A 12,902-nucleotide genomic window follows, 5' to 3' on the forward strand; every position below is an offset into this window, starting at 1 on the left:
GAAAAGCATCTTCTCTTCGTATTCAGAGTAGCGGGTTAAAACCGGAGAGCTGGTACATCCTCCAGCACCTAGAAGTGGGGACTTAAATAGGGAAAGGAAGGTCCCGTGTCTGGATATCTGTCCCCTGCAGCCTCCTGTCCCAGCTGCAGAGCAGGCAGCAGACCGAGAGGGCAGAATCCAGGTCTCCCCAGCAAGAAAGATCATCTGAAGCAGGAGAAGCAAGTTCCTCCTCTTGCACAGGCTTGGCTAAGGAGACAGCGGGGGAGAGCAGCCAGAGCTGCGGCAGGACAGGGGATCCCAGGAGCATGGGAAAGAGAAAGAGAGAGTGATGGGGGGGATTGCTGTTCTGGTAATTGCCCGGGGGAAAAAACACAGTTTAGGATAAGTTTCTTACAAATATAGGAAACTTAATTTGATACTGATTTCTCAATAACATGACCTATCTACAAGTTTAATTAAAAATCATACATAATAAGAGCCAAAACAAAGATAAGGTCTCAGCCCAAAGCAGAAACTGAAATAACTTTTCTCCTTCTCTTAGCAATATATTCCTGGTTTCTAAACAAGACTGTCAGCTTCTGTGTGAGACAGTTTGCCATGTGATCCGGATTAGAGCATTAGGACAAGAGGAAATGGCCACAAATTGCAGCAGGGGAGGTTTAGACTGGATATTAGGAGAAATTTCTTCACTGAAAGGGTTGTCAGACACTGGAACAGGATGCCCAGGGAGGTGGTGGAGTCACCATCCCTGGAGGTATTTAAAAGACGTGTGGATGAGGCGCTTAGGGACATGGTTTAGTGGTGGACTTGGCAGGGTTAGGTTAACGGTTGGACTTGATGATCTTGAAGGTCTTTTCCAACCTGAATGATTCTCTGGTTCTATGATGTGCCTCTCGGTTGGGAGTACAGTATGGCAGCGCACACACCTTGGGTGAAGGGGTGAAAACACGTCAGTCGGAGCACATGCGATGGAACCATGTGTTTCAATTCATGCCTTTCCTGGAAAGCTCATGAAGATGACAAAGACCTCTGCAGCCTTAGAGGCAGAGACTGAAAGAAAAAAGGAGGGAAGATGTTCCATTGCAAAATGTTGAGGGAAGAATAAAGAGCTGCCTGGACTTAACCAATGTGTCCAGAGCTGGACTCTGTGGACAAAGATGCTAATTTTGTAATACCTAATGGTACTACATCAAAATCCACAAAAAAGTATCTTAAATTGCAGTTAGCCAGCTCCTGCTGACACAGGAGAACTTTATAGAGTTAAATACTAATTTTATAGAGCTAAATACTGACCACTACTGAAAACCAGTTAGCAATTCTGAAACCTAATTTAAAGATGGAATAGAAAAGATAATTAACAATCTAGAGACTTATCCAGAAATAAAAAATCTGCTTAGTCCATTAAAATCGCTTCCTGGGGTATATGACGTGCTCCTCCTATAGGGAACCTCAGCAACTGCTGCTGCAGGCAGGGAATGGTGGGGATAGTGTTAGATGAAGACTTTGCTCCACCTAAAGGCACAAGTACCAGAAGGATTTCGTGTGACAGCGACTTTTGCCTAGATTCCACGCAAAAGAGCACGTAGAGTTGTCAAAGAAGATATGCCACAGCAATGACGGTTCAGCAAAGCACCTCACCTCCACCCGCATTTAGTTTAAGACTGCAGAAAAAGGGATGTGCAAAAATCCATGCTTTCATCTGCTGTCAAGAAAAAAGTTTCTCAGGAAGATAAAGAGGAATACTGGCATGTTATCTCTTTAGAAATCCAGGCTGTCTCTTGGGAGAGTGGTCTTGCAGCCAGCACAGGAGTAGCTGAGAGTGCAGGAATGCTACTGTTTGCCCGGGGACTGGCTGCTGCGAGGCTTGGCTGAGCAGAACCCGAAGGAAAACGTCATGCTAAAAGATCGGTCACAGGTAGATGGGGGAACCCAGAGCAAAGACAAAGCAGAAAACTGGCATGGCAATAGTTTGGGGGGGGGCTGGTTGACTGCAGGCACCGATGCGAAGGGCATCCAAGGTGACTGCCTGTTGGTTAGGTGATTTATTACGGATTTAGCAGGCATAAAAGGGGATAGGCATCTTTTTGTTTCATATGTTGGTGTTTCTGAAGGTGGAACTCTATGGTGCAATCGCTCTGGCAGCAAGCCAGCTTACAAACTTTCTGTCCTTACCCGACCCCAACCAATCCTTCCTACCTCCCAGCACCAGCACATTAGCATCCGTTCTTTCCTCCGCGTTGTTCAACAGGGAACTATTTACAACAGGGCAGTTAGACCGGAGATGCAGTGTCTGTAACGAAGAGGGCACTCAGATGTGGTACGTGGCAGGGGGATGTCAGGAAAGGGGTGAAACTGGAAAAGGGAACCTCTTAAACCGCAAAAGAATTTGTAACATGGAGCCACAGCCCCTGTTGCACATCCTGAAAAGAAAGGCAGGGAAAATGGTCCCCAAGAAACCAGGCTGACTGCCTGACAAAGGGAAACCAGCCCAGAATTACTTTCAGGCCAGAGGAAAGAAATTGAGTATGTTCACTCACCTCCACAGAGGGCCCAAAACGTACAGGTGCCGTTAAAGCCCCAGAGGAGGATCCATCGATTGAAGTTTACCTGCAGTAGAAAGCAGGCTGGCTGAATCCTGCGTGTTTTCCCAGGTAATGCGCTGAGTCTAATAAAACCCCCTTTTGTTTTAGCTCGTGATTTATACTATCAATTTAAAACAAAGTTTTAAAATTTGAAAAATGTTGAAATAAAGTCGATTTAAACGGAATCATCATTAGGAGTCACACCTAAAACATACCTTACTAGCCTAAGGCTGTGTCTGTTCTTCCAATTAAAAAAAAAATAATGGGCTGGTGCCAGAAATACATGGCAGCTAGCCTTGCTCCTTGCTGTGCCGCTGTATGCGCAGCATTCTGCTCGCCGTCTTTTCCAACAGCCTGTCACCTTCTAGCAGAGACCCTCCCATCAGCTGTAGCACCCATTTTCTTAGTCTGAGAGAAACTGCAGAGACCCGTGACTTTTCTCGGAGATCGCCAAGGTCAAATGAGTGATTTCACACATTCATGTGAAGTCGTTTAGAAATTACTTGTCGATGAAGAGTTTTCCCTACCTTGGGTAGAGTTTTTTTGACTCACACAGGTGTTTTGTGGCTTCTGATGACTACGTGGGGTCATTCTCTAGCTTTTCCTGAGTGTTCTGGAATTATTACAGAGGACCCAATTCAGCCTTCAAATAACAAAATTAATGTCTAATGGGTTAATTAGAGTCGCATATGGACTTTTGCCTATATTCTTTCAGACCCAGTGTCAGCCCATCAGTACGGCACAGCTTTCTGATGAAGCATCTCAACCACCTTGCTGCAATGCCCCTCGTGTGGCCTTCTCCAGTATTGCACAGGTCAAAAGCTGGAACATCATCTGGCGCCTGGCAAAGGAAATTTAACATTCTGCCAGGTTTAGATGACCACTCCAATTTTAGTAGGTAACGGAAAAAACAGAACCGGAGAGGGAAGCGTTTGAAATTTTAAAACCAAGGGGAAAAAAGCCCAAAAATTCCCCAATGAGTCATAGAATCATAGAATCGCAGAATCATTTAACTTGAAAAAGACCTTTAAGATCTTTGAGTCCAGCTGTAAACCACGTTAATTTGCATGGTGCATTTGGGTCTGTTTTCCTTCCCTTATTCCGATCATGACTGCAGCAGCAAATTCCAATCATCTCTGAAACTGTGGACAAAGCCACCGCTTATATATTTAGAGTTTGTCCCAGGAAATCAAAAAGCTGTGCAAATACTGTCTTTTTTGATCTCAGAATTGCATCTGGGGTTGACAAGCAGCAAGGGTTAAAAAAACCAAAACAACCCCAAAAAATTAAATAGAAAGGGAAGAAAACTGGCTCGGAATCTCTATAGTAATATAGAGCTATAAGTAGTCTGTAAGTAATTTAATAATAAGTATAGTCTATAATATAATAAGTATAATATATATAATAATAAGTATAGTCTATAAGTAATTTAATTTAATTTAAAAGGGACCTATGTGAACTCTTTCTAATACTATATCCTGAGCTGAAGAACTGAGTCTAAGTTCCTCTGCCAATACTTTCTCTACTAGGATTATTGAGTGGTTCACATTCACTAATAAATCACAGAATCACAGAATCATTAAGGTTGGAAAAGACCTTTAAGATCATCAAGTCCAACCATCAACCCAACACCACCATGCCCACTAAACCATGGCCTGAAAATAATGTAAAAGATTTAGATAAAGCAATGCTACCTAAACCAAATAATAAACAAATAAACCAGGAAAAAAATGCTCTTGCACATAAATGTCCCTTTCAGCTGTAAATCTCACATTTTCCTTTGCAAGCAAACAGCATGTAGACTTTTTCTGAAAGCCAGAAACCCTGAAGAACAAATATTTTAAAAGCATTGTCATTATATAGTTGCTAGTAGGAGTGAAAGCTCAGCTTTGTATGTTACATATTATTATCATTGTAGGTAACACCTGATCTAAAAAGATTTTTAGCAAACCTAGAGGTCAGACTTTAAATACTGATGATCTCTTTCATGCCGCAAAAGTCTCATCCCACCGTAATACACATATTTCATGACTTGAGCGCATTAGGTACAGTCAACTGAGAAAAATACAAGAGAAACCACTGTGAATTATCCATATCATTAAGACACAAAATTAAAAATAGAAGAGAGTGTTCCCGCCCCTGCCCTGCAGTATAAACCAAAAGTGTTGCACATAATACTAGTGTAAAAGCAGCCACCACAAAACTCAGTTCAGAATACTCCTTCCTCTTACAGAGAGAAAACATTTGAGAATGGACTATTGTATTGTTTTCTATTTACGCATTTATACGTGTATATTTATAGTAATATGTATTATAATCAAATATGTAGATTTACATGGAGACATTTATTTAAAAATAAATAATTGTATTGAAGACGTTTTAAAAGCCTTTAAATTTTTCAAATTATTACACATACAGGTTTTCTACATAAGCAAGAAGAAATACACAAAAAGGCGTAACCACAAGGACATGTTTTCCCTAGAAGAGCTACACAGCCCTGGATGATACACGTCATAACAGCAACCTATATCTCCTGCATAGTCACTCAAAGTTTCCCAACTCTAGTTCAGATTACATACCAATGAGTTGATTCATTCTTACAATGAATTTCACTGTTAATAATTATAAAAAGCACATTTTAACACCATGACTCAGTATGGAAACCATCTTCTGCTCCTCCTGGCCAAAGCTTGCTATGCCTCACACCTACCTCCAGCAAAGGGTAAGTGCCAGCGCAGCCGATAAATGGCCCCACGGCTTCATACCCAGGCTTCTGACGCTCACTTTTCCCAAAGATTAATGCTTGAACTAGTGAAGGGACCAGGATGATTTGCCATCAGTAACTGCAACAAAGAAAGCACCCCCAATTATACTATGTTTTAAAATAGCATCCCATACCTCCCAAAATAGAAGTCATCACAAATACAGCGCAAATTGTCGATGTGCAAACCTTTGGCTTTTGGGGGGCAGTGAAAGCTAGTACTGAGGAATCTATGAAAGGTCACAAAGAAAAGCAAAGGTCTTTTAATAGACTTGCATGTACTATACAGCAGTCTACCAATACAGTGGAAATGTTCAGGGGGTCTGGAACTGAGAAAAAAACCTTACAACCACTTTTCTAGCACTGAGATCAAAAGCGAGGAAAAGAAGATGAGAGACCATGCTGTTACCAAATCTTTAGTTCCTGAGAGTCCCATTTATTAGAAATGAATGCCATTCCATGAATAACTTGCATGTATTATGTAAAATATTTATTAAAGATGAATGCCATTCCATGAATAGCTTGCATGCTGCTCAGTTTGAGTAACAGCAATGCATTTATCCATTGTAAATGAAATTCTGTCTTCTGCCCAACTAAATCTCTTTTATACCTCAGTCTATAGCCCTTTTCCTAAGTAAAGTTTATAAACACGTTTTATACAGACATCTACTTTAAAATACAGCTTTCATACAGACATGTATAAAAAAGAATAATGAATGAAGCTCATCGGTAGCTCTTGACAAGGGCTCAACGGGAGGGAAAGCAAATACAATAGAGAGAATAAAACGTCTGTGATAAAGAACTTTAAACCTGGCCTACAGCTGCGAGAAAACCACGTTTACGTAGGAACACGAATTAGAGCTCAGGTCTATGTCCCACCGAGTGAAACCTCTTCCCACATCGCTCCTTGCATGATCCTATGCTGATTGAATAAGTGAGAAGGAAGAAAAAGCAAGAAGGCAGAGAAAGCGACACCAAACTCTTGACACCTTTGAAGGGGCAGGAGCAATAGCACAGCATCCCTACGTACTTATTTCAAAATACAGCAGCTGCAGATCTCCTGTTGCACATGCTGCCCCGCTACAGAAAGCATCCAGAGGGAAAATTTAGACAACTAAAAAAAAATCATCCTTGACTTCTACAGACAGATATCTTTACATTAGGGGACCATTTCTGAAGTGATGTCCCATCTTCAAGTGTTTCTTAGCTAGACAGAAGGGTTAGAAATGCAACTTTAAAAGCCGCAGACCTAGCTGGGTCATTGGATGGAATAAAAAAAATGATTTATTCTGGCACTTTCCACTTTCCATATACAGTCCCTTCACTGTCAAGCTCCTCCGCCGCCTTATGCACATGGATTTGGAGTCTACAACAGTACACCGCCCCCCTCCCTCAAATCTATAATAGTATATCCCTATATCCTATAATATCCGATATAATAATATGATATTGGATAGTCAATCCAATAAATTAATCCACCTTTTTGTATATACAGAGTGATTCCTACAGTTAATTAAACGGCAGCTATGCATACACAAATTCCCTTCCCCTCTAACTGAACAAACAAGCTTTTTACAGAAACCACATCATCTGTGTTCCCTGACTATGTTGTTTCAGCTTCTGACTTGCTCATCTTTTTCCCCTCTGGGCTTCTGTCTTCTTTGGTCTTAATACTTCATCGTTTCTATTCCACACTTCCAGAAGACAAACTACAAAATCACAGGAGTGAAAGTGCTGATTTTTTTGAAACCCCAGCTCTCAGAGAAAGATGTCTTATCAGCACATCCTCAACTTGAGCAAAGATTAACTCTGCATTAAAAATGAAAAGAATGAAAAAAAAATTGCTTGAAAGAAATCTTGCATATAACAAACCGAGAATAAGTCATCGAACAAAACAAGAAAAGCCCCTTATTCAAATATCAAAGAAGCATTTCTAGGGCATGATTCACCTGCTCCTAAGGTGGACATCTCAAATAGGTCAGATGAATCACCGCCTAACAGTGTCCATTTCTCGCCCGTCACCGTGAAGGGAGCCCGGACCATAACTCAGGTGGAGGAACCCATATTGTGGCTATTGAGATGGGGGCAGACGAAGAGCAGCCCCAGCCTTCACCCAGCCCGCCTGCCTCAAACGCACCCCAGTTTCCGCAGCGACTACCCCGCAGAAGCGGGCCCTTGACGGAAGGGGAGCAAAAGCTCTGCCCGGTGCCTTTGGTTCCTTGCCTGCCCTTTCCCAGCTTTCTCAAGAAAAGCATTCAATGAGAGGTTTTGGAGAAAGTGGGAAAAGCGAATTAAAAAGCGGTTTCCTACCCCCTCTTCCCTGTGAATACAGGGTCGGTCTGCTCATCCGAAATTTTCTTTCCGCTTAGATATATTCAGAAAGAGGCAGAACTTTCAAAATCAGAAGGCAGTTCAAAAGCTCCATTTGATCTTTATTAAAATGCGTATTTTCAGATTTGGGGATCAATTTCATAACATATTTTTGACAGGCTCGTGAAGTTTTTTTCTGTAGTTTCTGAGGAAGTAAGGCTTTTTTATTGCACTGTCAGTCCCCCATTAGTCACTTAGGAACCGACTGGTGCATTTTGATCGAATTTAACATGCACATAGAGGAATCCAAGATGAGCATGCTCCTATAGCCATAGATCAGCGGCTGGGTACAGCAGAGAGCTCTTACCAGCACCCCCATGGGAGGCTCAGCAGGGAGACACTGGCCCTTATCCATGCTGTTTGGCAGTTTATGTGATATCTTGTCCAGGCAGCAGGTCAAAATATTTGGTTTAGGGCCACTGAATCTGTTGGGAACATGGGAGGGACATAACGATGATTTAGGGAGAAAGGGCTGCTGGGAAGAGGGAGCACTAATAAGCCTCTTTTCTTCGGGCTAAAAGAACCAACAGCAGAATGTGCCACTTTTGTAATAAAGTATTAATGGGAATATTGGTAATAATGAGCTAACTATATACTGTTTGGGGTCTATTAGACTGAAATGATTTGGTTCTGTAACACTAGACATGATCAGGATTTCCACCGCTGTCCACTGAAGTAGCTGATACAAGGACTGTCAAGAGTCAAATGTGGGGCTAGATAACTCCAGCTGAGCCTGGAAGCTGGTGCTCCTAAAATGATGGAGAGGACTTACACCTGTTTTTTGGTAGCCTTTCCTCTCTAGGAGTTCCTGAAATGCTCGTGTCCCGCAGAACGTGGAGACCTCTGCCTCCTAAGGGAATTTCCAAAGCAGATTACCAGAAATTAATCAGAAATTAATTAACTTCTCCTATGAAGAAAGGCTGAGAGAATTGGGGTTGTTCAGCCTGGAGAAGAGAAGGCTGCGGGGAGACCTTATTGAGGCCTTTCAATACTTAAAGGGGGCTTAGATCAAAGACGGAGAGAGACTTTTTGCCAGGGCCTGTAGCGCCAGGACAAAGGGCAACAGTTTTAAATGGAAAGAGAGTAGGTTTAGATTGGATATAAGGAATAAATTTTTTACGATGAAGGTGGTGAGACACTGGAAGAGGTTGCCCGGAGAAGCTGTGGATGCCCCATCATTGGAAATGTTCAAGGTCAGGTTGGACGGGGCTTTGGGCAACCTGATCTAGTGGAAGATGTCCCTGCCCATGGCAGGGAGGTGGACTAGGTGATCTCTGAAGGTCCCGTCGGACCCAAACCGTTCTGTGATTCTATGAGCTGAGAGCGCCTGAGGAGTGAGTCAGTGATTCTCCTGAACCTGGGAATTCAGGACAAACCCCAGAAAGCAAGGACGCCGGTTTCCTGGCAGGGCTGGGAGGTAAGAGGAGCGAACTGCACATGCCGGTTCCTGCGCTCGGCAGGGCCCGGGGGCCTGGCACCCGTACTCCCAGCACCTGGCCCGGCAGGGCCCCCCGTGCCCACGCCGCACCCTCGCTCGGCCCCGGCAAGCATCCCAGCCAACCCCCACCACGGGCGAGCCGCCGGGGCTGGGGAAGGGGGTGCCCGGGCTGGGGGCTGCGGGGCGGCAACACGCGGCCGGAGAGAAGCGAGAAGCCACCGCTGAAACTACGCAGGGGAACAGCAAGGAGCCCGGCTGGGCTGGGCAGGGAGCACGGGCACGGGAGCACATCTGCAGCGATAAGAGGTTTGGAAAACAGTCTCTGGGGAGAAGCGGGGGAACTGGGTTTGTTGAGTCTAGAGAAGGCTGGAAGTAGGGCAGGACATGATAGAGCAGTTGCAGTGCATGAGAGGTTGTTATTAAGAGAGGCAGCGATTACATTGCTGGAAGGACAAAGATAAGATCTAATCGGCTTTATTTTCAGGAAAGAAAAGAAGAAAGGAAAAAAGAAAAAGGCTAGATGTTGCAAAAACTTTCTCTGAGTAAGGCAGTGCTGGAACAGATCACCTCGGGAGGTTGTGAAACCCACTTCCCCGGAAGCTGTAAGAAGTTAACCAAACGTCACCGTGCTCTCTCGGTAGAGGATGGACTGCCTTGCTATTTCTCAGCCTTTGGAAAGTAAAAGTCCATCTATCCTTTTCAAAAATAAAATAAAACAAATCCATACATATCATATGGGTCATTAAATGTACGGGTGATAAAAAAATCTACTATAGTTTTACAAATCCTAATTTTACTACTACAAATGCAAGCATTTAAATTCAAAATACCATTTGGGTAGCAAACTTTGATCTTTCCTCTCAAAGAAAATTGCCTTGCAGATCTTGAGCAGGTAAATGCTCTCTGCAATTACCTGAAAGGGGGTTGCAAAGAGGTGGGTGTTGGTCTCTTCTCCCATGTAACTAGTGACAGGACAAGAGGAAATGGCCTCAAGTTGCGCCAGGGGAGGTTCAGGCTGGATATTAGGAAAAATTTCTTTATGGAGAGAGTGGTGAAGCATTGGAAGAGGCTGCCCAGGGAGGTGGTGGAGTCACCATCACTGGAGGTGTTCGAGGAACATGTGGACATGGCACTGCGGGACATGGTTTAGTGGGCATGGGCGGGTTGGGTTGGTGGTTGGACTTGATGATCCTACAGGTCTTCCAACCGTAGTGATTCTGTGATTCTGTGAAATGCTGGCAAGATTTTTAGCACTATTTCTGTCAGACAAGTTACCTCATCGCACCTCCTTCCTGCTACCAACCTTTCTCCTCTGTTATCTCCTGCTCCCACGTAGCGACCTTCAGGGTTGTGTCCTGCAAAAAAGCGCTGGCCACTTCTGTGTTCTTCAGGTCACTTTTATTCCTATTGAATTGCTTGCGGGTTGGGCCAATCTCACAGCAAGAACATCGTTCCATCATCTGAGGTTATGGGGCCACAGGATACCTCAGGCATTGGAAAAAAAACAGATCGTATGGTTCTTTTGGGACCCACCACAGAGCAGAATACTCCCAATGTATAAAGTATACTGAGGCATGCAAAGCTTCCCAGTCCATCAGGGGATATTAAGTCCATCAGGACATCTTAACTCCATTACCTGAAGGACACAGAGTTAGGGAGGTTTTCTTGAGATGCTGCACGGGTGTCTAACGTTAATCATCTAATCAGATGCTGAGTTCAGTCCAGCCTTTCACCACCAAATAGTCCCACTGCCAATAACTTCCATAAGCTCGGCCAGCCAACCAGCTAATGCTAATGGCGCAGCTGGTTAGGGCTATGTGCTGACTGGGCAGCTTGCTGGTAGTCCCTGGACAATACTGGGAGGTGTTCCTCAGTCCATCCCATGCAGAGAAATGTAAACTACCCTGACACTGCCAAACCATTTCCTCTGCTGGGCAATATGCTGCAGTAGCACTGGAATGACTAAACCGGCTTGGTAGAGCTTAGTGACCGTGGCTCACGGTGATTTGGGTGATTTGGGGAGACACTTGTCTCATCAGTGCTTTGCCATCCACACAGCTTGTGAGCTCAGGCACAGTGCTACATGAAAACACAGGTAGCCCACATCTGTTGGGTACATGGGATAAAAGGTCCTCCGGGAGATGGAAATTTTGGGGAGCGTGGTGCAGGTTGTACTGCAAGGCTCTACCCTCAGGACCAGCACAGGGTCAGCAGTGATGACACTGAGCCCAGCCTTGCTGGGTCTGATCTGACTCTGTGGGGAGACATTCAGGTGCCTCTGCAGTTGGTCCCCAAAACTTCTGGCTCCATCAGAGCACATTAGCTTGGGCTCTTCACCATGTGCTTCCAGACCCAAGCTGACTCTGAAACAATCTAGGCATATTCCTCCTCATAAACCCTATGAGGATAAGATGGACCTTCTCAGAGTCAGCTCTGGTACCTCTGAACTTCAGGGATAGCATATCCACAAACTGGATAAGCTACCTAGACACATTAGAGGTAGCTCATTTCATTAGCACTGAAAGAGAATTTTGAGCGTTCGAAGCCATGTACAGATATTACCTACTGAGGACATCACGCCTTTGCAAAATAGACTGGGGAGTAAGATTTATCATTGTTCTATGATGAACGTAGCATCCTGGAAAGAGGCAAGCACTCTGGAAGTCAAGGACTCTGGAGGTCTGTGTCCAGTTCTTACGTCTGCTTCTGGCCTCATGGGCTGCTTTGTGCAAGTCTCTTCACCCATCACCCACCACTGTCTTCCCCGTCTTGGTTCTCTCCACTTGTATAACTGTGGCATGCACCTGTTGGTGAGAGGCACTATATAAAACAGAGATATAATTATGAAGGCTATAAGAGAACTGGTGGCAGATGGAAGATGAGAACCCATGAATTCCAGGCTGCAAGCTCTCGACCCGAGGACCCTTCATCTGAAGAATCAGTTCATGGCTTTCACTCTCATAAATGCCGTTCTTCATGTAGTGTTTTGGGAGTATAATCATATCTGATGAGGTTTTTTCCCCCTTTATTCCAGCTAATGATGACGTTGCCCCAGCTGAAAATTAAGGAGACCCATCATCTAAAAATTAATATAAAATGAACATGCTTTGAACTTTACATTCACGAACAGAGAGCCCAGATGGGAGAGAAACCCCTTGGGTGCTGTGACTGTGGAAAGGGTTTTGATGGGAATTCTGACCTGGCTCAGCATCAGCTGGTTCACGCTGGAGAGAAGCCCGACCTGTGTGCTTCTTGTGGGAAGAGATGGAGCCAGGATTCATCCCTTATGCAGCACCAATGAACCCACCTCAGCAAGAAATCAACACCTGAATGGAGCACGGTCGCTGTGAGTCCTGCAGGGCAGGCTTTCACTCCTGCACCAGAGATGGGATAAAGGCAAAGATATCCAAGCCACTGTTGGGAGTCTTGCAGGGAATATGAGGCACAACCCCAAACACTACAGAGGACGCTCTGACAATGCTCCAGTGTGGTGGGGTAACAGTGGTTGGATGTGAGTACCCTACTAAGATGACGGGCCTTGGGAGGTCATGTTGTTTTTGTGAGAATCACTAATGAGGGAGGAGGAGGTCCAGGGACAAGTGATAGGACAAGAGGAAATGGCCACAAGTTGCAGCAGGGGAGGTTTAGACTGGATGTTAGGAAAAACTTCTTCACTGAAAGGGTTGTCAGACACTGGAACAGGCTGCCCAGGGAGGTGGTGGAGTCACCATCCCTGGAGGTATTTAAAAGA

The 12,902-nt window shown here is 44.5% G+C and overlaps 1 protein-coding gene across 1 annotated transcript in view; it reads left to right on the forward strand.

Moving 5' to 3' along the window:
• The first annotated feature begins 5,238 nt into the window (after window positions 1–5,238).
• Window positions 5,239–12,902, forward strand: part of ARHGEF5 (Rho guanine nucleotide exchange factor 5) — a 55,568-nt gene continuing 47,904 nt past the window's right edge. The window contains exon 1 of the mRNA XM_059816724.1: window positions 5,239–5,304. Coding sequence (XP_059672707.1) covers window positions 5,239–5,304 — 66 coding nt within the window. The remainder of the gene's footprint in view (window positions 5,305–12,902) is intronic.

This window comes from Gavia stellata, chromosome 4 (assembly GCF_030936135.1).
Source record: "Gavia stellata isolate bGavSte3 chromosome 4, bGavSte3.hap2, whole genome shotgun sequence".
NCBI classification, from domain to species: domain Eukaryota; kingdom Metazoa; phylum Chordata; class Aves; order Gaviiformes; family Gaviidae; genus Gavia; species Gavia stellata.